This window comes from Phacochoerus africanus, chromosome 5 (genome assembly GCF_016906955.1).
Source record: "Phacochoerus africanus isolate WHEZ1 chromosome 5, ROS_Pafr_v1, whole genome shotgun sequence".
NCBI lineage: Eukaryota > Metazoa > Chordata > Mammalia > Artiodactyla > Suidae > Phacochoerus > Phacochoerus africanus.
In genome coordinates this window covers 44,822,499-44,844,775 of record NC_062548.1, presented here as the reverse complement: position 1 = coordinate 44,844,775, position 22,277 = coordinate 44,822,499, and the positions used below count along the sequence as shown (strand labels likewise).

Below are 22,277 nucleotides of genomic sequence, written 5' to 3'. Positions count from 1 at the left end.
ACAGGCCACCGTGGGTTTGGGGGCTGGGGCACGGCTGGGGCGGCCACACAGTATGGGGCCGAGCTTGGGTCTGGTTATGCCTCGGCCTCTCTGCACCTCCGTTTCCTCATCTGGGAAGGAGCCCTAGTACCAGTGACAAAAGCCAGCCCACCTCAGTCTGAGCAGCCCTACCCCAGGGCCCCTTAGCTGGTCAGCACAGCGCCATCTACCCACGTCACCTGGTAGAACAAGGGTGACCAGGGAAAGCCAGGCAGGGGACACAGCTGCCCCAATGCGCCCTGTGCCAAGCTGCAGAGCCGGTGGCTGCCTTGTGCAGGGTGGGTATCCCCAGGACGGGAAGAGCCCCTCCCAGAGTGGCCCCTGCAGTGGTGCCTCCAAAACTGCTCACTTGAGCCAGGTAGGAACAATGCAGCGGCCCTGGACACACCCAGGATCAGTGACGTCAGAAGTGGGTGAAGAACCCAACACTGGATCCAGGAAATGAGAGGGCAGAAGGGAGTTTGCCAAGCAGCTGTGCTTTAGAGATGACTTTCCAGGAGTTGAGGAATTAACCAACAGTCCAAGGAGCCACCTGACAGGACGTGCCCAGAGACGGACCCCGAGCCCATGGTCCTGGCAGCCAGGCGCTTGCTCGCTGGGGAGGGGCCGCCTCTGCACAGCACCTGGTCCCACACTCACCACCAGGACGCCCTGCAGCACGCGGGCCTCAGGGCTGGGCGTGGCACGGAGGCCGCGGATGGGCTCCTCGGCCTTCACCTGCAGGCTGAGGTTGGCCCAGCCGGCACCATTCTGCACCACGACGTCCACCTCGTGCTCGCCCTCGTTGAGCCTGGGCAGCGCCAGCACCGAGAACAGGGTGGCATTAACCTCGCAGTCGCAGCCAGGCACCAGGGCAGCCACCGTGATGGGGCAGGTGGCCTCGAAGGGGGCGCTGACGTTGCCCCCGGGCCAGAGCGCCGTGGCCGTGGCGTTGGCGCCAGAGTCCACCTGGAGCACCAGGGCCGAGCCGTTGGTGGGCACATAGAGGCGGCCGTCGTGGGGGGCGGGGTAGACAACCCGAAGGCCGGCCACCGGGGACAGCACGTTGAAGCTGCAGGACAGGTTGTGCCGGGACACACCGTTGCCCACCATGGCCCTGACCTCATAGCGCCCCGGCTGCTGCAGCCCTGGGTTGGGGCTCAGGCCCAGCAGAGGGGTGAACTGCTCGGTGGCAGCAAGCAGCCGCAGGGCACAGGTCGGGCCGGCTGGGGCTGCCTCCAGCTGGGCGGGCAGGCGGGCCAGCCAGGCTGAGGCATTGGTGGAGAAGTATGGGGCCTGGGTGCCAGGGTGGCCAAGAGCTGGGGGGCAGCGCAGGAGGGCCCCCGGCCCAGCATCATGCTGCAAGCTGACGAGGTCTCCAGGGAGCAGGGGACTGTCCTGGCCGTGGAAGGTGACCTACAGGAGAGGGAGGGGGCTATTGGTCCTCATAGGGGGCCACCAGTGACCAGGACCTGTAGGGGAGCACTGTGCCAGGACCCCCCTGGGGCAACCCCCAATCACCCCCACAGGGGTCTCAACTCTTCAGTCACCACATGCCACCAGGCTTCACGGGAGCCCCGAGACCCTTGAAAGGGGACAGACAGAGCACACAGGGCAGAAAAGATGCAGGCAGGGGCCAGGGTTCCCCAGACACAGGAGAGCCCTCTGAGGGACACTGTGGCCAACACCTCAAGGACAGGAAGGAGCCAGCCATGCCCAGAGAGGGGGCGTCTCCCTTGAAAGACAAGTGCAAGGAGTCCCCTGCTGGCAGAGTAGGTTAAGGATCCGGCGCTGTCACTGCAGCAGCTTGGGTCACCGCTGTGGCATGCGTCCTATCCCTGGCCAGAAATGTCCACCTACCATGAGTGTGGCCGAAAAACAAGCAAAGAGGCAAAGGACAAAGACCCTGGGGTTGGGGGTTCTCATGCTGGCAGACGGTGGGAGGATGGGGGCAGCAGGAGGCTCAGGGCTGTGCGTGGAAGAATCTGCATTTTGTTTGACGGGGAGACCGGACCTCAGGCAGCTGAGGGGAAGGCAGAAGGGAGCCAAGCCCGGGCCACTCACCGAGTACTGAGCGGGGGGGCCCGCAGGCACAGAGAAAAGGAACTCCTTCCAGAGCGCAGAGGCCACCCCGGGGAGCCCCAGCCCTGCCGTGGATGTGTTGACACAGGCCTGGAGGTGGCAGGGGGCACCCAGCGGCAGGCAGACGTTGGCTCTGGGGCACGGGTGTCCTGCTGGTGTGCACGCAGGAGCCGGCTCAGTTCTGTTTTCTGAGGACCTGCTCTGGGGCTTACTGCTGTTCTGGGGAGCCCCTGCAAGGAAAGGAGGGGTACTGGGGCCCCAATCTGCTAACAGAACACAGGGACACCCTGCTACGACACGAGGTCTCAGCAGGCAGTGTCCCCAGCCCCTAGCCGACTCCTCTAACCCTCCCGACACCAGGCCGGCTGACTGAGCCTGCATGTCCCCAGCCCCCAAAGCCCCCACCCCATGCCTTCCTCAGGATGCCCAGCGGGAGCTGGAAACTCCTCTTCGAGCACCACAGACACAGGGCAGAGAGGTCGTTGGAGCACCCAACTCCCACCGCCAGGGCGGGGTCCCACCTGCTCCTCCCAGGGGCCGGTACACCTGCAGCCGCAGCTGGGCGGGCCGGCCGAGGGTCTGGGTCCCAAACTCGGCAGCGGTGAGGAAAGCTTCGCGGCTCGGGCTCAGGCCGGGGAACACCATCACCTGGCAGGGCACGGGCGGCTCAGCTCCACAGACCCAGGCCAAGCCCGGCCCCACCCGACGCCCAAACACCCGCCAGAACAGAGGGGAGGGACCTGCCCGATGGGCCTTCAAGCAACACCCCCGGCCTCCTTTCATGTCCCTGAGGAGGGACAGTCAGGTCACAACTGTCTGTGAACAGGAGCCCAGCTCCATTTCTAAGAAACCCCTGAGCACCGAGGCGGAGACTCAGGGGCACTGGGGGCGCCCCCGATGCCAGGCCAGGGGGCTTCGCTCTGCGCTGCAGTGGGTTTTCTAAACTGACTCTAGTGGACACAGGACATTAATAAGGAAAAGGCATCGTGCTTTTTTAAAGGGACCTGCAGCAGCCAGGCTGAGGCACAGAGTCCAGGCCGCGTCCTGGAGGGCCACGGGGCCGACCTACCTCAACAGGCTCCTGGGGGGCTGAGAGGGCCTCCTGCTGTGCCAGGGGGCTCAGGGGCGCCTGCAGGTCCCCACTGGGTGCTCCCACGAAGAAATTCTCTGCATCCCACACGGGGCCTGAGGTGCAAGTGTGCAGTAAGGTGCTGGCCCCAGGCCGGGCAGGAGTGCTGGGGGCCAGGACAGGGCCAGATTTGGGACGGAGCCACCTGGCCGCAGCCCCTGGCTCCCTCCTCCTGCCTCTTGCGGTGCAGACTCAGCCCAGGACAGCGGACACCCAGCAACCACCTAGCGAACACTGCACAGCTAAGCAATGAGCCCGGGGTGGCCAGGGGACCCTGTGTCCTTCGGGAGGAGGGGGTGTCCTGGGCCAGGGCGGCAGGTGCTCCCCAGCCCCCGGGGGCCCCAGCGCACCTCCAGGCCTCAGCTCGCAGACGTAGCTGTGCGGCGCCGAGCACAGGTCTGTGTTGCACTGGCCGGCAGGGCCGAGCCGCACGCAGCGCTCAGCTGTGGCGGGGTGCGGCTCCCCGGGCAGCCAGTTCTGGCAGCTCTCCAGGCTGAAGGCCTCGTCCCGCGGGGCCGGGCCTACCTCTGCCCCCTCCACAGCCGAGAAGCCGATCCACACGTCCAGGCTCCTGCAGGGGCACAGCGGGAAGGGCAGGTGCTCAGGTGCCCCCCAAAAGTCAGGTGCCCCTCCACCTGCCCTCTCTGGGGGCACCCTCCTCACTGCAGCCTGTCAGGTGGTTTCTGTCCAAATGGGGAAACTGAGGCTGAGAGGCGTGACCTGGCAAACAAGGCCCATGCCAGTCACCCGTCCCCGGGCCAGGGCCCAGCCCCTTGTGGGGCTGCACCTCACAGCGGGCCAAGGGCCAGGCACACCTAAACCCCAGGGAAGGCTCCAGGTGCATCATTTGGGGACCAAGACACCCATATACTGCCCCCCCAAAGGCTACTCCCCACAGCTCTGCAAGGACAGAATGGCCCTCCTGGGGGCAGGGCTTGTCGATACTAGGACAGAGACAGGCAGAGGGACAGGCAGAGGGAGGGGCGTGCGGTGCTGTGGTCAGAGCTGGGTGCTGCTGCTGAGCACAACCTGTAACCAAGTGACCTCGGGCAAGGGCCGTGACGGCTCTGGGCCTCAACGCCCCTTCGGGACACGGAGGACGCACCAGGTGATGGGCAGTCCAATCAGCCCCTTCACACAGGTGACCCGGGGAGAGGAGGGGTCCGGCCATGGCAGGTGCAGGCGGCTGAGCTGAGGACAAGTGAGGCCACCCACGTTGACCACTCCAGAGCATGTGCCCCCCCAGGCCTGAGCAAGGAGAGCCTCCCAGAGGCCTGGCAGCACCGCTGCCCAGCAGGGGGCGCAGCGTGCGCAGCAGGAAGCTGCCCGGCCTCCAAGGTCAGCCAGGAGGGGCCCAGCATGGGACAGATGGGGGCAGGACACTCGGCCCACTGCCCAGCCACGTACGTCAGGAGCACTGATAGGACAGCCACCCGCTGGGCGTGACATGGCTCGTCCCCAGAGTCAGGCTGGCCTGCTGGACGGCCCCTCCAGTCACCCTGATCTGCTCAGGCCCCAGCCCCACCCCAGCATTCTGGGGACCCCCCTGCCTCCCAGCCTCCCTGGGGATCAGCGGCATTTGGGCAGGTACCTGGTGACGCGGGAGACCAGGAAGTGCTGGACAGCGGGACTGTCTACCATGGCCAGCGCGGCCCCTGCCCAGGCCCGGCACTGCTCCTGCGCCTGCAGCCAGGCCGCCTTCTCTGCCACCAGGCGATAGCAGCGCCCGTTACCAGGAAAGATCTCAGTGTCCGAGGGGCAGAGCGGATGGACCACTGGGGGAGTCAGAGGGCAGGGAGACAGGGGCGTCAACGTGTGCTGACTGGACTGGGCTGCACCCCCACCCCCACCCCTTGGCCGAGGCGGGCGGCCCCACCTCGTGCGGGCTCCTCGCCCAGGGCCACAATGCTGTAGGCGGCTTCGAGGCCAGAGCCGCCGCGGTTTCGGAGGCCAAGCTGCAGGGTCTCACCACTATGCACCGAGGCCAGACACACGAGCTCCAGAGCTGCGGGAGCCGCCTGCACCTGCACCTCCGTGTGCAGCCGAGCAGAGCCGGCCCCCAGGGCGAGCACGGCTGTCACAAGATAGCGCCCGGGCAGCAGAAAGCGGTGAGTGGCCTCCGGGCCAGCCACGGCCACCTCGGGGGAGCCGTCGCCAAAGTCCCAGCGTGTGGAGCTCCCAGGCAGGGAGGCGGTGACTCGGAAGGCTGCTGGCTGGCCAGAGGCCAGGGGTCCTCGGGGACCCAGCAGGGCCGCCCCCGGGGAGGCAGGGAAGACGTTGTGGAGGAGGGTGGGCCCCCTGCAGGCGGTGGTGGGGGGCGGCCGAGCACCGAAGCAGAAGGGCAGGCAGGCCGACGAGGCACCGGGGGGCCGGGCCGCCCCGCACAGGCAGCCGTGCTGCTCCGAGAGGGCTGCGAGGTCCTGGCCAGCCGCAAAGCAGAAGGCGCTGCAGGCCTCAGGTGCCGGGGGGCCCTCGTGGGCAGCCGAGAAGGCCGCCAGCGCCACGGCACCCGAGCTGTCGTCGGGGACACAGGCAATGTACTCCTCACCTGCAAGACGCGAGCGGGCTGGTCCCAAGGGCGCCCGCCCCGCCGCCTCTCTGCCCCCACCCAGCGCCTAGCGGCTGCAGGGAAATCCCCAGACCCCGGGTCCAGAGGCCCTCCCTGAGCCCTCAGCCTGCTGCTCAGCCCCTATAATTATCCCTCGCGTGCATCTGTCCCCAGAGCCCCCCTGCCCCGCTCCCCGGCCCGCCTCGCCTGCACTCACCGCAGCTGCCGTCCAGCAGGGGGACGCTGAGGAGGGGCCGGCCGGCCAGGGGGCCCGGCCCGGCGCACGTGGCCGCCTCGGGCCGCAGCAGCCGGACCCGCCGCTCCTCCACCCAGCGCGGCAGCCAGGCCAGACCACAATCACACTCCAGAGGGTTCCCGCTCAGGTTTCTGCAGGGAGGCAGGGCAGGCTCAGCGGACAGCGGGCAGGTCTGGGCACTGTGGGCCCAGCCACCATCAGCCAGCAGAAGAGCCAAACTTACATTTCACTTAAATTAAATAAGTTAGCAAATATTCCTTCTTCTAAGGCAGAGATCCTGTTGTTGCTTATGTCCCTGGAAGAAAGGGGGTTCGACCCGGTCGGACGGAGGCCCGGTAACCGCAGAGACGACAAGCGGCTGTCACCTGTTCACCCCGTGGAATGCCACAGCTGCCTGGAGGGGACACTTACAACTCTGTCAGCGCCGAGAGGTTCTCTAGGAGCCCGACGTCCAGCGCCCGGAGCAGGTTGTGGGAGACGTCTCTGGGGAGCAAAGCCGCTGCACGTGAGTGCTGGAGCCCAGGGCAGGACGTGGGCCCGCGGCGGAAGCTCCCCAGCTGCGGCCTCCCACTCTGAGCTCCCTATTCCATCCAGGGCCAGTGGTGAGAGATCTGATGGAGGCCAGGACAGCCGGTCCCGGTGCCCCCGGCCCGCCACGCCCCCGGCCCGGCAAGGTGGAAACGCGCCCCGCTGGGCAGGCCTCAGCCCGCCCCATGGGTTCAGAACACTCAAGGCAGCCCGGGGGGCCCTAGGGCCAGGGGCCCAGCTGCTGCCGGCATGGGGCACGGGAGAATGTCCTGAGACACAGTGGGGGCACAGAGAACAGACAAACAGAGAGGGGCTCTGGCGGATGACCCCACAGCAGAGCAAACGTGACAGCCCGGGTTAAGCCTCTGGGGTTAGAGCCGGAGCTGGGCAAGCCCAGGTGTTCAAAGTCAGGCGACCCAGCACAGTGCAGGCACACGGGCCCAGAGCCACAGGTTTTCCGAGGCTGAAAACGTGAGCAGAAATAAAACACCAAAACCCCCAGATCCAAGTGTGTAAAAACACGCCACGTCCACAAAAAACATCAGAAAATCAGAAAACCATCAGCTGGGAAAAGCACTAGGCAAGCAGATGATGGATTCGAGGCCCATTAGCACCCTTCCCAAATACGCTGTCGACAAACCTAAGGAAAGCAAGCCACAGCGGGCTGTGGATCTGGCGTTGTCACTGTTGGACTTCATCCCTGGCCCAGGAGCTTGCCCACGCCACAGGCGTTGCCTAGTGCCAGCCACATGGTGGTGACAGAAACACCAACGCTCCGATGACCACAGAACCCCGGCCCCTCGAGAGTCTTTCTGAGGATGCATGAGGAACTTCCCAGGCCAGGGGTCAAACTAGAGCCACAGCAGCAACGAGGCAGGATCCTCAGCCCGCTGTGCCACCAGGGAACTCTATCACCAACACTATCTAGCCAACAATTCCACCTCCCCTCCCAGCCTGGAGGTGGAGGCCACTCACCCACCCATCCTCCTCCTGGGACACAGACCCCTGGACCACCTGCCTCCGTGGACACTCTAGTCACCATCCCCGCCCCCAGAGAGGGACGCCTGGACCACCTGACTCAGAGGACACTCCAGATGCCACGCCCCTAGGTCTCCCTGGACACCCTCAGGTCTGTGCACACCCCACCCTTGGCTCTCAACTAACAAGATCTGGGCTTCCCATCCTTGGAGCCTCTGCCCTTCCAGGTGTCCCCACTTGTCCTCTGACATCCCCAGAACTCCTGCCACCGGCCAGGCCCTTCCCACTGAAACCCACAAAGTCTTACAGAGGCCAAAGGGCCGCCAATGCCTCCGCCACCGGCCAGGCCCTTCCCACTGAAACCCACAAAGTCTTACAGAGGCCAAAGGGCCACCAATGCCTCCGCCAGGCCTATCTGTCTCCAAGTCCTGCCAGTTCAGCTCCCAAAACACTCAGACTCCCCCACCCTGTCCAGGCCACAGCCTGGTCCAGACCCCATCCTCCCAAGCCCTCCTATCAAGCTCCCCCAGCAGCCTGGGGGGGCATTCCCTTCTGGAATGGGTCCTGGTCTCTCCAGCTGCCCCTCATACAGCAAGAGCTTAATAAGAACTCACTGGTATGAAGTAAGGCCCTCCTAGGAGCCGGGCCCTGAGTGCCAGCCCAGACCCCAGGACACACCCAGGAGTGGAGTGCCATACCCTGTCTGCACACAGTGCCCAGGACCAGCCCTAAAACCAGGCTCGGGAGAGGACCCCGCCCAGTCCCTGACAGCCACTCACCCCTCCCTGGAGACCTGCCGGCCACATGGGGCCTCACGGCCACATATACCCAAACACTAGCTGTTTGCCCAGGGTGGGGGACTGGCTCTCCCCAGGGCCACTCATGAGATCCTGGCTCCCCACACGGCCAGCTGGCTTCCTGGGGGGCTTCTGGAGAGGGGCTCCCCTCCCCCTGGAGCCCCCAACAAGGGGGTGAGGGGAGGGAACTGTGGACAGTCAGCTAAGCCCTGGGGGCCTGGTCAGCTCCACACAGGGGGCAGCGGTTGGGAGACTCGGCAGGAAGTGGACGACGTGACGGGCTGGGCCGAGGCTGGTTCAGGCGCCAGGGCTCAGTCAGGACAGTACAGGCAGCAGCTGGGCCGGACCGGAGTACTCCACGGAATCGGGGGCTTTCTCAGAGGCACAGTCACAAGGCTGGGTGACGGGGCAAGGTCCTTGCAGAACTGGGACCTGCAAGACGAGATGGGGTCCCAGGGGCCAGGACTGCAGCTGGAGTCCTGCGGGGCCCAGGTGGCGGCAGAGGCTCCAGCCCGGAAGACCTGCAGCCCCACCGCTGCCCCGACAGGTGGTCCAATGACACAGTGGGGAACACCCGGCTTGGCAAAGGCTCCATCCCTGCCACAAGCTCGGAACAGCAGGCAGGGTGCCCCACGGTACCGCCATGTGACCCTCTGGGCACCGCGCAGCCACACCGCGGCACAGCCAGGCACGGGGCTGATCTGGTCGGCCGTGGCTCACACCCCTGCAGCCACAGGAGCGGGAGGAACATGGGGGCAAGATGCAGCCCCTCCCTCCGCAATTCCTCAAACTCAGCCCGGGAAAGCACTGAGAGCAGGAGGCCCCGATCTCCACACACTCACTGCTCTTCAAGTGGCAAAAACGGGGTAGGGAGGCTCCCGTGCCGGAGGGGCCGGACAGGCTGCCCAAGGGCACCTGGAGCAGGGGCTTCAGCGGGAAGCAGCCAGCAGCGGGGTGGGGGCGCGGGTGGCCAGGAGCCACACTGGCCGAGGTGGTTGGGCAGCGAGGCCTCCTCCAGTCCGCGAAGTGGCACTGTTCCCTGACAGTGGGCCCCAGGCCGGAGGTGCCCCAACAATCTCCCAAGCCCCTGGGCTTCCCATGGGGATATGGGCGTGTGCGCACGTGCAGGTCCCCCCACCCGCCCCCGCAAGGGCTCTGTGACAAGGAGCCTGCATCCAGAGCACGCGTTCTAGGAACTCCAGGAGCAGAGAGGCCTCTGGAGGGCCAGGGGACATAGAGATGGGACCCTTCAGCAGGGTCACCCCTGGCCGCCAGATTCCACCATCAGGTAAGGGCGCTGCCAGTGAGCCCGAGTGCGGGCGGAGGGGCAGCCGCCTCCTCCAGGGCGCTGTGCAGACGGGGGTCAGGGCCAAGCAGGCTGTGTCAGGTGTGGCTACCGGGGCGTGCCTGTGCAGTGCACATCGGCTCAGGGCTCTCCGTCTGCTGCCCAGGAGGCTGCTGGACGCCCCTGCACAGCGCTCGGAGTCCAGCATTCTTCCTGGCTGGTGAAGGGGGCCACAGACAGATCCCCGATTTCATCCTCAGTGATCTGTCCCATAAAGCCACCAGAAGGAGCCGACACCCGATGGGTCCCTAAAGCGGCCCGCAGGCACAGGGACGCGGGGGTGGGGGTGTCCCAGCATAGCACCTAAAGAAGGCCCACCCCTCCCTCTCCCGCTCCAGGGACACCACTAATGTGAGCAATGCTTGTAAAATAACCTGGGACAGTCACAGCCACTTTCAAAAAAGGAACACATGGTGTCTCCCGGCACAGGCACAGGCCCTCCACCCCTGCACACAAGCCCGTGTGCCCACAGCCGCTGCTAGGGCGCCCATACCACCCTTGGGAGAGGAGAGACGGGCCAGAGTCTCCACCCCACACCGAGCACGATGGCCTGAGTGGGGACAGCTGTGCCCTGGGAAACCTGAGTTAGACCCCAGCCGGGACTTCTCAGCACGGGAGTGAGGCCGGCTGGGGAACAGGCGCCTGGGAGGAGACAGGAGCAACAGCCCGGGGCACTCAGATGATGCAGAGATGGGCCTGGGGGACAGTGGGACCAGGGCGAGCGCAGGCAAGGGACACCCTCCAGGGGTGGCAGGGACGGCTTCCCCGCCAGGGCCTCAGCACAGGAGGAAAGGAGGAAAATTCCAACACTGTTTTCCACGTCCCATTTTCTGGAAAATCCATCACAAGTGGCAGCTGCTAGGAGCCATCTGTGGTGCCTGAGAAACCAGGGCAGGAGGTGGGGGCCGGGTCGGCCTCCAGCCCAGCCACTCAGCAAGCGCCCACCCTGACGGCACGTCATGGTCCCTGCGGCTCCAGGGCGGCCTCAGCCGGGTTAGGTCCTCCTGGCTCTGCCCGGCCCAGCCCAGCCCACCCTGTGCTGGGTGCTGGCCACATGCAGCCTCTGCTACAGGCCTTGGTGACCCCCATTCCCCCCAGGACTCACCCGGGCCAGGCCTGGCCGAGGCTCACGGTGCAGAGAAAATACGGAAAGGACCGGGGGACTCGGCCCGAAAAGCAGGCCCCGGCCTGCCCAGGGCGCCATGGAAACGGTGTGGACTGGGAGGGATGGGGGCAGAGAGGACGCTGAGGTGGGCACCGGCCGGCGGCGGTGGGGGGGGGGGGTCCTCTCTACACCCCTCAGCCTGGAACAGCCGCTTTTCCACATGGGCCTCTGCTGCGGCCACGCCAAGGCGGCCGGGGCCCCCAGCCCTGCGGCCCCTCGGGACAGCTCTGCAGCCCCAGGTGACACCATCTCAGTCTGATGCCCTGCCCCCACACTCGGTGTCCCTGTACTTATAAGGGGGGCCCAGCAGACCCAGAGAGCCACCTAAAGGACCCAGGAGCCGAGGCAGAGGCTGGCCCAGCACCACAGTGCCTGTGCCCACTGGGAGGAGAGGCGGGGGTCTGGCTAGACGGCACCCCAGAGGTCCTGGGCCAAGCAGGGTCCACCCCCTGGGCCATCTGGATGCTCCCAGGCTCTTCCCAGGCCCAAACCAGCCACTTACAAGTTTCCAAGTCTGGAGGGATCAGACCAGCTCAGGGGGAGAGGTGACCTGGGGACTATACAGTCCACCCAGGAACAGGCATACCCACGACAGCACAGGACACGTGTCACCTCCCTGGGCACGAGGAACCAGGCTGGGAAGCTGGCCCCCGACTGCCTGAAGTACTGCACTGAGAAGGGGGTGTCCGCATTCCTGGGCTGTCCCCCCTGCTGTCCCCTCTCCTGAGCCGGGAGTGGGGGGCGGCGAGTGAGCCAGGCCTTCCTCCCCGCCCCCCCCCCCGGCTTGGTGCCCCAGCAGTCCCTGGGGAGCCCACTGTCCCGCACACTGGGGCCGTCCTGACACCCCTGCCTGCCTGACCAGCCGTCCTCATGGGGAGGGGCACCAGCCTCCCAGGGGAGTGTCCTCCTGGCTGATCTTTCCTGCTCCAAGCAGGGGCTGGGGGTGGAGGGGGGGGTCGCTGCTTCTGCCATCAGGCTGGAGGGTCCAGCTGAGGTGCTGCTGCCCCCCCATCCGATGGGCTGTGCTGCTCCCCCCAGCCTCCGCACACAGGGCTCGCCCCCGGCTCCCACCCCAGGTCTTGCAGAGGACAGGGGAGGGCGTCTCAGGGCTGGGGGCGGATGGAAAGGGGCTGGTAGGGAAAGGTGAGAGGGACAGGCGTGCGGGGGGGACGGAGGGAGGCCAAGGGGCGGCTTCGAGGGCAGTGGCCTCCCCGAGGCCCCGCGCAGGCCGGGACCCCGCCCTGCAGCCTGAGCAGCCTCAGTTTCCTCCTCCGCCGGGGGTGGGGGGAGTGGCCCGGGTGCCTGCTCCCCAGTCCCGATGCCAGGCGGGGTCCGGGGGCCAGCGGAGCCCCCGAGGAAACATGTGTGCATTCCAGACGCATGTGCTCAACAGCAGAGGGAGCGCCAGGCCCCGGCCCAGCACCCCGCCCGGCGCTGGCCGCCACGCTGGAAACAGGGCTTGCGGGGAACGGGCTCCGGAGGGGCTGCTGCAGATGTTACGTAACCGCTGTGCCCGTGCCAGCAGCCGCCTCCTCCCTCTGGCAGGACAGGACACACAGCTCCTCCCCGCTCCCCCGCTCTCCTCTCTGGGGAAACTGGTTCCCCGCAGCCCAGCAAGGGGACCCCCAACACGTGCCCTCAGGAGCCAGGTCCACGCAGAAGGGGCAGAGGCCACACGCCAGGCCCGGGGGCCCAGACGCCCCCAATCCCCCCGCCCTCGGCCCCCAGGCGTCACCAGGGGACACCGCCACAACGGTTCCTCTGGGGTCAGCCTGAGTCTAGCAACCTCACTCTGCCTTCATTCCTTCTATTTATGGTGCGCGAGGCTGGCTTCCAGGGCCGGAAATGATGTTTAAATTAATGAATTCAAGTTTTCGGAGAGAGCTGATCTGAAGAAAAACATGTGGAGAGGGTGCGCGAAGGGGTGGGCGGGGGCAGGCACTGGGAGGGGCGCGCCAGGGCCCGGCTGGAGCCACCCACCCTGCGGCTCCAAACCCGGCCCAGGGAGCCGGTGAGAGGGCAGGGGAAGGGCCCCCGCGCCTGGTCCCGGGGTCGGAACAGGGGGGCCTGTGCCCCCCAGGCTGTGTGATGGGGCTCCCTCACCGGGTGTGGCCACCCCACAACTGAGCTGTCACCAGGATAGGACACAGGCGTCTGGCGTGGGAACATCCAGGAATCAGACTGGGACAGGGAGGGACGGCGGGGAGGTACGCTCAGCCCCCCGGGGGCCTTCCCGGACCAGCCAACCCAGAGGCAGCCCCCAGGGCACTGATGCGACCGGGGAGACGAGGGGCTGGGAAGGACGGCCCCCCCCCACAAGGCGAGCCCCAGTTCACCCCTCCACCTGCAGCAGGGGATCTGGGGCCATCCTTCAGGGCAAGAGGGTAAGGGGCCAGTACCCAGGGACGTCCCTCTGCCCTCTGGCGCATCATCACGCCAGCCAGGGAATGCTGAGGCCCACAAAGTTGCCCCCCCCAACCCCTCGGTCGCCCCCCCACAGTCTGAAGATGGAAGAGGAAGGCAGCCGGGGCTCCCATCCTGGCCTGGCTGGTGCGTGGCCTCCAGCACTTCAGGACAGAAGCACTGGTCCGGCATGGCTGGCAAGCCCGTCCCCCGTGGGCTGCTGGGCACGGCCAGTGTAGACACAGCACAGTTTAGAGGCCTGGGATCTGGAGACCCTGGTGCTACTAGCCTTGCCTGGAGCACTGGCCTTGTTCCCCGCCTCAGCCAGAGGAAAAGCTGGCTTCCACCCGGCCTCAGGACAGAGCCTTCGCCAGGGTGGCCCCACAGGATCCCGAATGGGCTCCAGGCCTTCAGGGCATGGGGGCTGCCAAGACGGGGACCTGCTCTGTCAGGCCCGAGCTGCAGGGTGCCGCAGAGGGAGAAAGAGCCCTGCCCACCAGGGCCCCCAGACGCAGCCCCCTCCCTGGCACGGGCGGCCGGGCACCTCCGGGCCCCTCGCCGGAGCCGACTGCCAAGCCGTAAAGAACAAGGCGTTCCGGGAAGGAAGGACGTGAGCGCATTTTCCAGCTGCGCTCGCTGGGCAGCGAGGCTGCAGGCAGCGGCTGCCGGCCAGCGAAGAAGGGCCGGGCCCAGAGCCGCCGCCACCCTGGGCGGGCGCAACAGCAGATGCGGGCCGTTTTCATTCCAGCGCCCGGCGGGTTGGGCCCGGCTGGGTTCCCGCTGCGGGCGCTGTACGCCGCAGACTGTTCCGGAATGGAAAACCTGCATCTCGTCCAAAACGCTTCCTCACTTGAAACCAAACCCCAGCCGGGTCCCCCTCAGGAGCTTGGGTCCCCACAGCCCACCGGCGCAGCAGAGAGACCCCGCATGGGGGCGAGGGCGGCGGCACCGCCACCCAGCCAGTGGTCCCAGGTGCCAGGACCATGGAGCAGCTGGAGAGGAGCCCCCGACGACAGGAACCTGGGCCCGGAGGGGGCCCCACAGCACGAGCATGGAGAACCAGGGAGGGGAACTGAGTTTGCGCACTGGCACACCTGCGGGCATGCACCGAGGGCATGTGCCTGAGGCTGGCAGCGGGGCTCGAGTGCCCGCGGGTTCCCGACAGCTCCCCCGCATCTCGAGCCACAGAACAAGGTGTCCCCAGAGCTCCCAGTGCTTGGTTTACACCTCCCGACCCCACTGGGTTACACGTCCACGCCGGATGGCATCAAAACGGGGTTTCAAACTCGAGCGAAACGTGCAGGCTGGGTGCTGAGGGCTGTGTAGGAGCCCGCCTGCTCCAGGCTGATCGGGGCTTCTCCCCCGTGCTGCAGCGTTGGTCTGAGCAACCAGCACATGCACACTGGTTCAGGGGTGCCTCTGCCCACGTGTTTGCGTCCTGTTTGCTATGTGGCAGGGCAGGTCCTAGGGGCCCGACTCCTGGCGGCCAGAAGCAATGGGCTCTGAGAACATGAGAAGAGGCCACTGTGGCAACAGTGATGATTCTTGGGGCCACCATCAGCCGAGCTCTGCGAGTACACCGTACACCCTCCCCCCTGCAGCCCCACCATCACATCAGCTGCACCCTCTCACGGTGCTCACACTGCAGGTGAGGCAACAGAAGCTCAGAGAGGCTGAGGGACTCAGCCAAGGTCACTCAGGAAGTGGGGGAGCCGGGACGTGAGCCGGATCTGACCCAGAACCTGAGTCCCCGAGGCCTGTGATCCATGCCTCCCTCCTGGAACCAGGACCCAAGCATCCACAGCCCAGGGGATGTCGAGGAGGGAGCTGGTAGGAAGGGCTGGGGAGCGGAGGGCCAAGTCCAGTGCCCACCCGCCTGGTCTGCTCCTGAAGCTACTCGGTGGTGCTGCACGCACCCCAGGCCCTGAGCACCCTGAGAGATGTGCCACAGTGCACGCGGGTGAAAGCACCCCTTGGGCACCGCTTACCAGCACATCACCCTGGGGAGTGACTCATCCTCTGGGAGCCTCAGTTTCCTGGTCTGTAAAATGGAACCATGTGGAGTTCCAACCCCGCTGCATCCTGGAGACGCGTCAGGAGATAAAGGGCTGAGCAGAGGGACAAGCACCTACCTGGTGACCATGAGGAGAAGGCGGGGTGGGCGGGGGACACGGCCGGGCACGGTCTCCAGAGATTCATTCGTGTTTTGATTGACATATGGTGAAGGTCGCCCTCTCAAGCACACAGTCCAGAGGGTCCGCTATCTTCTCAAGGCTGTGCGACCCCTGCCCCTGACTGCAGAACCTTTTCTCAACGCATGCCTGCAGCATGTGGACATTCCCAGGCCAGGGATCGGACCCCACGCCACAGCAGGGACAACGCCAGCGCCTTAACCCGCTGATCCACAGGGAGCTCCCCACACAGAAAGCCTGCAGTCCTTGGCCTCCATCCCACAGCTCCAGCCGCCACCGGCCGGCTCCCTGACACTCCCTGTGCACACAGCCTTGCCACGGGCGGCCTCGCTGTCTGGCTCCTTTCACCCAACACGCTTTCAGGGTGCATCCGCGTGGGTGCGCGTGGCGGTACCTCACTCCTTTTCACGCTCGGCTGAGTACCTTTCCACAGAGAGACCGCATTCCATTTCCTGTTCATCTCTCCAAAGATGCCTGAGTCGATCCTACCTCGTGGGGGTGGTGCGCGACGCTGCCACGACCCTGGGTACACACGTTTTCGCGCGGCCGAAGGTCTCCTTTCCCTCAGGCGTCGCCTGGGAGCGGACTGGCTGCGCCCTGCGGAGACTCTCCCTTCAGTGCATCTCGGGGCCACCCGGTTCCAGAGCCCACCGGCGGCGGACGAGGACCCCAGCGTCCCCACACCCTGTCCCCGCCTTGCGAACTGTCTTCCTGCGGGCAGCCACCCCGGTGGGTGGGAAATGGAACCTCGCGGTACTTCCCACTTGCGGTTCCCTGAGAGCTAGACCCCCGGCAGCCCCTCGGTGCAGGCGGGTGGGCTCCGCCTCTCCTTTGAAGACCTGCCTGATCAGATCCTGTGCCCACCTTTCAGGCCGGAGTCGCAAGGGGTCTGAGGTCTTCCAGCTACAAGCGCTCATCAGACGGATGCTGAGCACAGACCTCTCCACCCTCCGGACGGTGGCGTCCTCGCTGCTCCCAGGGGTCACTGGCACTGGGAATGCAGTCATTCTTCAGGGTCGCCTCCCGACGGTGGCGTCCTCACTGCTCCCGGGGGAAGGGGGTGGTCACTGGCACTGGGAATGCGCTTGGGTGGGTCCCTTCAGGTCCCCAAGTGTTCCGGCTGAAGTTGAAGCCTCCCCGTCCCCTGCCTGCCCTGCCCAGGGACTGCGCACGGAGGGCAGCGTGTGCCACCATCCCGACAAGCCTGCCTTTTGTGTCTTACAGGAAACTGAAATCACGCGTGCATTTACCGTCGGCACTCCGAGTGCCGGCCCGCAGGAGCAGCTCAGGGCACGCGAGGGTGAGACCAGCTGGGCACGCAGGACACCCAAGGCCCCCTCAGGCCCACTGTCTCCACACAGCAGCTACTGTTCTCTCTAGAAGATGCCAATCATGACACTTCCCTCCTGGATCCATCCGTGCCGCCCCCACCTGCTCTTTTGACGGAAGCCCTGCCCTCACCCCTCCATCCCCGGGAGCCTCGGAGGCTCTGCTAGGCTGTCCCCTCTATCTGGGACGCTCTCTCCCAGACCCTGGATGACTTCTGTGCAAGCACTGAGTCTTGGCTTCAATGTCACATGCCTCGGGGGTCCTTCCAAGGAGCCCCTCCGAAGTGCCCCCTGCCCCATCATCTGTGTCTTTGGTTGAACACTGGCTCCACTGTGATATGGCCTCCTCGGGGACCAGGCGCTTGGGAGCCGGGCCCTCCTTCTGGCGACGGCCCACAGACAGGAGCTTCCGCTGCCCTGCCAGCCCTCGAGGCAGCAATGGACATGGCACCTGCAGTCCAGCAGGTTACACACATGCCAGGCCACGCCAGCCCAAGGCTCCCCTTCCTGATGCCCACCTTCCCTCACATCTATGTCCTGTGACTGAGTCTCCCAGAGTCCCCCGCTCTATCACCTAGCAGCACAGGCGAGGAAGGGCAGGGCTCTGAATGCTCCCGGCCAGCAGAAGACCCTCAAGTCCCAGTATTTTAATCAGCGAACCAAGGCCCTACCAGGTCTCTGCTCTGAGCCTAGTCCTGGACCCTAACATTCCCGAGACAGTATGGGGTCCACTGAGGGCCCCGGGCAAAGTCAGCAGTGCACGTCGGCTGAGAGGGGCTCGGCCCAAAGCCTGCACACCTGCAGCAGTGCTGCCACACCCAGACCTCCACAGTGATGGGCATTCGGGCTCTGTGCTGGCCCAGGAGTAACGCGAGGACAGAGGGACACACTGGATGACACCAGGGAGGAGACACACAGAGACACAACCCCACGCCCAGGTTCCTTTAACAAATCGCAGAGGAGGAAACAGAGGTGGAGGAGTTCCCATCGTGGCACAGCGGACACAAATCTGACTGGCATCCATGAGGTTGCGGGTTCAATCCCTGGCCTCGCTCAGTGGATTAAGGATCTGGCGTTGCCGTGAGCTGTGGTGTAGGTCGCAGACGCAGCTCAGATCCTGTGTGGCTGTGGCTGTGGTGTAGGCTAGTGGCTACAGCTCTGATTCAACCCCTAGCCTGGGAACCTCCACATGGCACAGGTGCAGCCCTAAAAGACAAAAACAAACAATAAAAATGGAACAGAGATGGAAAGAAAGCCCATGCTTCCAGGGAGTTTTTTGGTTTTTTTAATGGCCACATTTGCAACATACAAAAGTTCCCGGCCAAGGAACTGAATCCAAGCCACAGCTGCAACCTACACCAGATCCTTAACCCACTGTGCCACAGCAGGAACTCTGCCACAGAGATTTAAAGAAATCACCTAACTGCAGTGCCACGGTGTGGACTTTATTTGGATCCTAATTCAAACTATTAAAAAAAAAAACTGAGACAACCAAAAAACTGAGCACACTGGATATGCATCAGATCAGGGAATTGCGTATTGTTTTTGGTGTGACCATGGTGTCACCCTACATTCCAAAATGCTCACAGATCAAAGGGGAGGCTGCCTGGCATCTGCTTCAACAATGGGAAGGGGGAGTGGAGGGGCAGGACAGGCTGCAGGGCAGTGGGTCAGAAGGTTCACCATGCTATTCTGCCGACTTCTGTATTTATTCAAACTCTCCATGAAAACGCTTTAAAAATAGGAGAGCAGCAACCTATGACTGAGTGATGCCATTTTTCCCAGGCTGCCACCTTCCAGCTGTTTCAGCTAACTCAAGAGAGCCTGGGGCCTCAGAACCCTGGGCCATCCTGCATGCTGAGGCCCCGGGAGCCAAGGACCCCCCACCAGCCAGCCACTGACTTCCCACCCGGGTCTGGACACAGCTGTCCTGCCGCCCCGCAGGCTGGCCAAGGAGTCTCAGATGGCTGTAGGATACTGATGACAGAGCAGCCAGGCCTGAGCCCCCCCAGAGGAAGTTGCTGGAGACACCCCTAAGGCAGGGCTTCTGCACAACCTGACCCGGAGTCTCCCTTGAAGAAGCCAAGACCCACCCATCTCCCTCTCCCTGAGGGTGGGGCTTGAAGGGTTGACAGGCAGAATGGCAGGGCAGAGCACAGAGGGTGGCCTGGGGGACCTGGGTGCGGGAGTCTTAACATCTGCATCTGAGGGTCCAGCTTCCCATGGGGTCCTCGCACCCAGCCCTGCAGAAATCTCCCAGAGCAGCCTCCAGGTCAAGATGGTGGAGTCTCCTCTACTCCCGATCCACCTGCCTCACAGGGTCCCTCACCACGTGCTGCAGGGCGGGCAACCCCGCCAGCTCCGGCCAGCCACCAGCCCCCGGACTCCCAACAGCCAAGACCAAGAGCCTAAGGGGACACACGCGAGGCACACAGGCTCAGGCTCCACGGCTGAGCCCACAAGTCAGCAAGCTGCTGCAGGGTCCTGGCCAACCCACCAGTTTATTTCCCGGACAGTTCCTGGAGGTCTGCATGGCGCCAGTGATGGGGAAGCCGGAACAACCAGAAGGAGCAGGAGCCTGCTCCCTGCCCCCCACAGCGGCTCCCAGCCCATCAGCCAGAGGTAACAGCGTCGAGAAACAAGGGGTGGGGGGGTGTGCCCAAAGCAATTCTGCGGTACCAGCTGCAGGCAGGAGTCAACCAGGACGGCAAACACTTCAGTTGTCGGGGAGCAAGACCACAGGCCCAGGGTGGCCCCATGATGCCCATCTGCCACCCCTGGAGAAGCTGTTCTACCCCTCAACAAAGCCTCAAGGACACACCATCCAGAAGCGCCCACCCAGTTCCAGCCCCTCAACATCCAAACTCATCTGAACACTGACCACAAGGGTCCCCCCACCACCACCACCACCAATAAAAGGCAGCCACACACCAGAGTCACCGAAGTAACAGCACAAAACCAAATCCCAGGATTAAGAAGCCTGGGGATGTCACACGCGCTCCAAGGAATTCCAGCAGCCAGGGAGCGATGGAATTCTGGCTTAGGTGTCTGAAGTACCCAAACAAGCCCACAGGGATGTGCGAGTTCCGGCTGTGGCTCATTAGTAATGAACCCAAATAGAAACCAGGAGGATGCAAGTTCAACCCCTGGCCTTGCTCAGTGGGTTAAGGATCCGGCGTTGCTGTGAGCTGTGGTGTAGGTCACAGACGCAGTTCTGATCTGGCCTTGCTGTGGCTGTGATGTAGGCTGGCGGCTACTGCTCCAACGTGACCCCCAGCTGGGGAACTTCCACATGCCACACATGCAGCCCTGAAAAAGCAAAAAAAAAAAAAGGCCACAGTGATGTGGACCAGCAGGTCCTGAGCCAGTCCCCCATCTCTGGGGACAAAAGTCTGCAAATCTCAGTTGCCTGCACCCTTTGCAAGCCAACCCTGAGCTCCTAACAGTCAAATGCTGCCTCTGCCATGTACTGGCTGTTACTTGTGTTTGTGCAAATCATATCGCCATCACCTCTGGCCTGTTTTTTCCCCTGCAAAACGGGCATCTTTGCTGTACCTCCACCTCAGAGGGTTAAGCATGACGGTTCACAGGAGTTCCCCTCTTGGTTCAGTGGTTAACGAATCTCATTCGTATCCACGAGGACAGGGGTTCAATCCCTGGTCTCGCTCAGTGGGTTAAGGATCCTGAGTTGCCGTGAGCTGTGCTTGTAGGTCCCAGACAAGTCTCGGATCTGGCATTGCTGTGGCTGTGGTGTAGGCCAGCAGCTACAGCTCTGATTCGACCCCTAGCCTGGGAACTTCCATATGTCGCGGGTGCAGCCCTAAAAAGACAAAAAAAAAAAAAAAAAGCATGATGGTTCAAAAGAGTTTGGCACAGGCCAGGGCTGGAGACAAGCTCTCCATAAAGACTCCTGTTATTATTTCTTCCAAAATGCAAGTCTGCTAATGGTGTGTCAGCATTTTACACCCCTCCAGGCCTTTGCACACATGGTTCCCTCCTCCCGTCACCTAAACCCAGTTTCCTTAAGTATCAAACCAATTCTCAAACATCCATCGAACTCTTGTCCACCTCTTCCGGAGAGCCTTCCCTGCCATCCACACAGAGCTCTCCATCTCCTAGCGTCCTTCTCCAGGGCTCCCAAGTGCTGGGTATCCCTCCAAGCCAAGGTACATCCTATTAGGCTCTGAGCAGCGTTGAAGTGCTCGTGGTCCCTTGCCGGGACCTTCCCGCCCTGCGCCCACACGATGCCAAAGGCCCTCAGTCAGTTCGCATTAGCGGAGTCCCACCGGGTGAGAAGTCTCCGCCCGCACAGAATCTGGGATGTTTCTGTTTCCCTCTGGCTGAGGCTAGGCGGGCTGAGAGCCGGCTGCGGTCCCAGGTTTTCCTTATTTAGTCGGGCCGACCTCACTGCGCTGGAGCCTCGCCCTGGGAGAGGCCTGGCCCGCACTCCGTTTCCCCTTCTGCAGGCTGGGGACGCGCCCACGCCCTGCGAGGCCCGCCAGGCCGGCGGCCTGCCCGTACGGCCTCTCCCGGGAGGGTGAAGGCGCCCCGAGCCCCGGCAGGCCCCGGCGGCCGCGAGTCCTAGCGCAAGCCGGGCGCCATGGCAACCGCCCCGCCAGCGTCGCAGGGCGGCGGGTTACTCACAGCGCGGTGGCGTCCGCGGGGATGCGCAGCGCGGGCCCGAGGGTCCGCAGTCCGAGGCCGGAGCAGTTGACGCGGCAGGCGGCGCCGGGCGCCGGGCCGCAGAGGCAAGGGGGGGCGCACGGTCCGCAGCCGCGCCCGGGGACCCCCGCCAGCGCCCCGAGCCACAGGCCCAGGCCCAGGGCGAGCGCCAGGCGGGCGGGCGCGGCGGGCGGCATCGTCAGGACAGCGCAAGCATGGCCCCGGACCGGTCCCGAGGCCCCGAGCCCGCCTGGCCCCGGCGACCGCGGCTCAGGCGCAGCCCGCGCACGGCATGGCTGGGCGCGGGGCGGGATACGGCAGCAGCTGCGGCCTGTCTGCCTGCGCGACGCCTGCTCGGCTCTCCGTCCCGGCTCCGAGTCCTCCGCGGCCCGCTAGCGCGCTGGCGCTGCAGTGCGGGCTGGCAGCCGGCTCCTCCTCCTCCCGGCGCGGCGCGGGGGGCGGGACGCTCTTAGGCCCCGCCCCCCGTGCGGCAGAGCCGGGCGCGGCCGGGGCGGGGCATCAGGAGCTCCGCCCTTCGCATCCAGCTGCAGGCTCGAGAGCGAGGGCCCTCGCTCTGTGCCCTTCCCCTTCGCCCGCGGCGTCCGCGCCTCCCAGACCTCAGAGCCCAAGCAGTCACAACACTGAAAACACCAGCCGGAACCTCCAGTGCCCTCTACGAGCGCTCATCCACTCCCAGCGCCTATGTCCCTCTCCACCACCTCGGTTTGCCGAGCTCCTGGCACACAGTAGGCACTCAATAAATGCGCATTGCGCCCTCTCAGGGAATTGCCAGAACGTCGGCGAAGTATGACAGATGGTTCTCCCTAGCACGGAGGTGAAGCACAA

At 64.7% G+C, this 22,277-nt stretch overlaps 1 protein-coding gene across 6 annotated transcripts in view; it reads right to left on the bottom strand.

The window, feature by feature from the left end:
- PKD1 (polycystin 1, transient receptor potential channel interacting) overlaps nt 1-21,839 on the bottom strand; it is a 50,105-nt gene extending 28,266 nt beyond the window's left edge. For 2 of the 6 annotated variants that reach the window (XM_047780890.1, XM_047780889.1), the window contains exons 1-11: nt 21,414-21,819; nt 6,445-6,516; nt 6,257-6,328; nt 5,995-6,164; nt 5,106-5,777; nt 4,821-5,004; nt 3,580-3,800; nt 3,170-3,285; nt 2,622-2,748; nt 2,083-2,363; nt 679-1,434 (exon numbers count right to left, since the gene is read on the bottom strand). In XM_047780890.1, coding sequence (XP_047636846.1) covers nt 679-1,434; nt 2,083-2,363; nt 2,622-2,748; nt 3,170-3,285; nt 3,580-3,800; nt 4,821-5,004; nt 5,106-5,777; nt 5,995-6,164; nt 6,257-6,328; nt 6,445-6,516; nt 21,414-21,628 — 2,886 coding nt within the window. In that variant the 5' untranslated portion in view covers nt 21,629-21,819. Of the gene's footprint in view, nt 1-678; nt 1,435-2,082; nt 2,364-2,621; nt 2,749-3,169; nt 3,286-3,579; nt 3,801-4,820; nt 5,005-5,105; nt 5,778-5,994; nt 6,165-6,256; nt 6,329-6,444; nt 6,517-21,413 lie in introns of all 6 variants that reach the window. The other 4 variants (XM_047780886.1, XM_047780887.1, XM_047780891.1 and 1 more) reach the window with 4 other exon arrangements.
- Nucleotides 21,840-22,277: the final 438 nt, after the last annotated feature.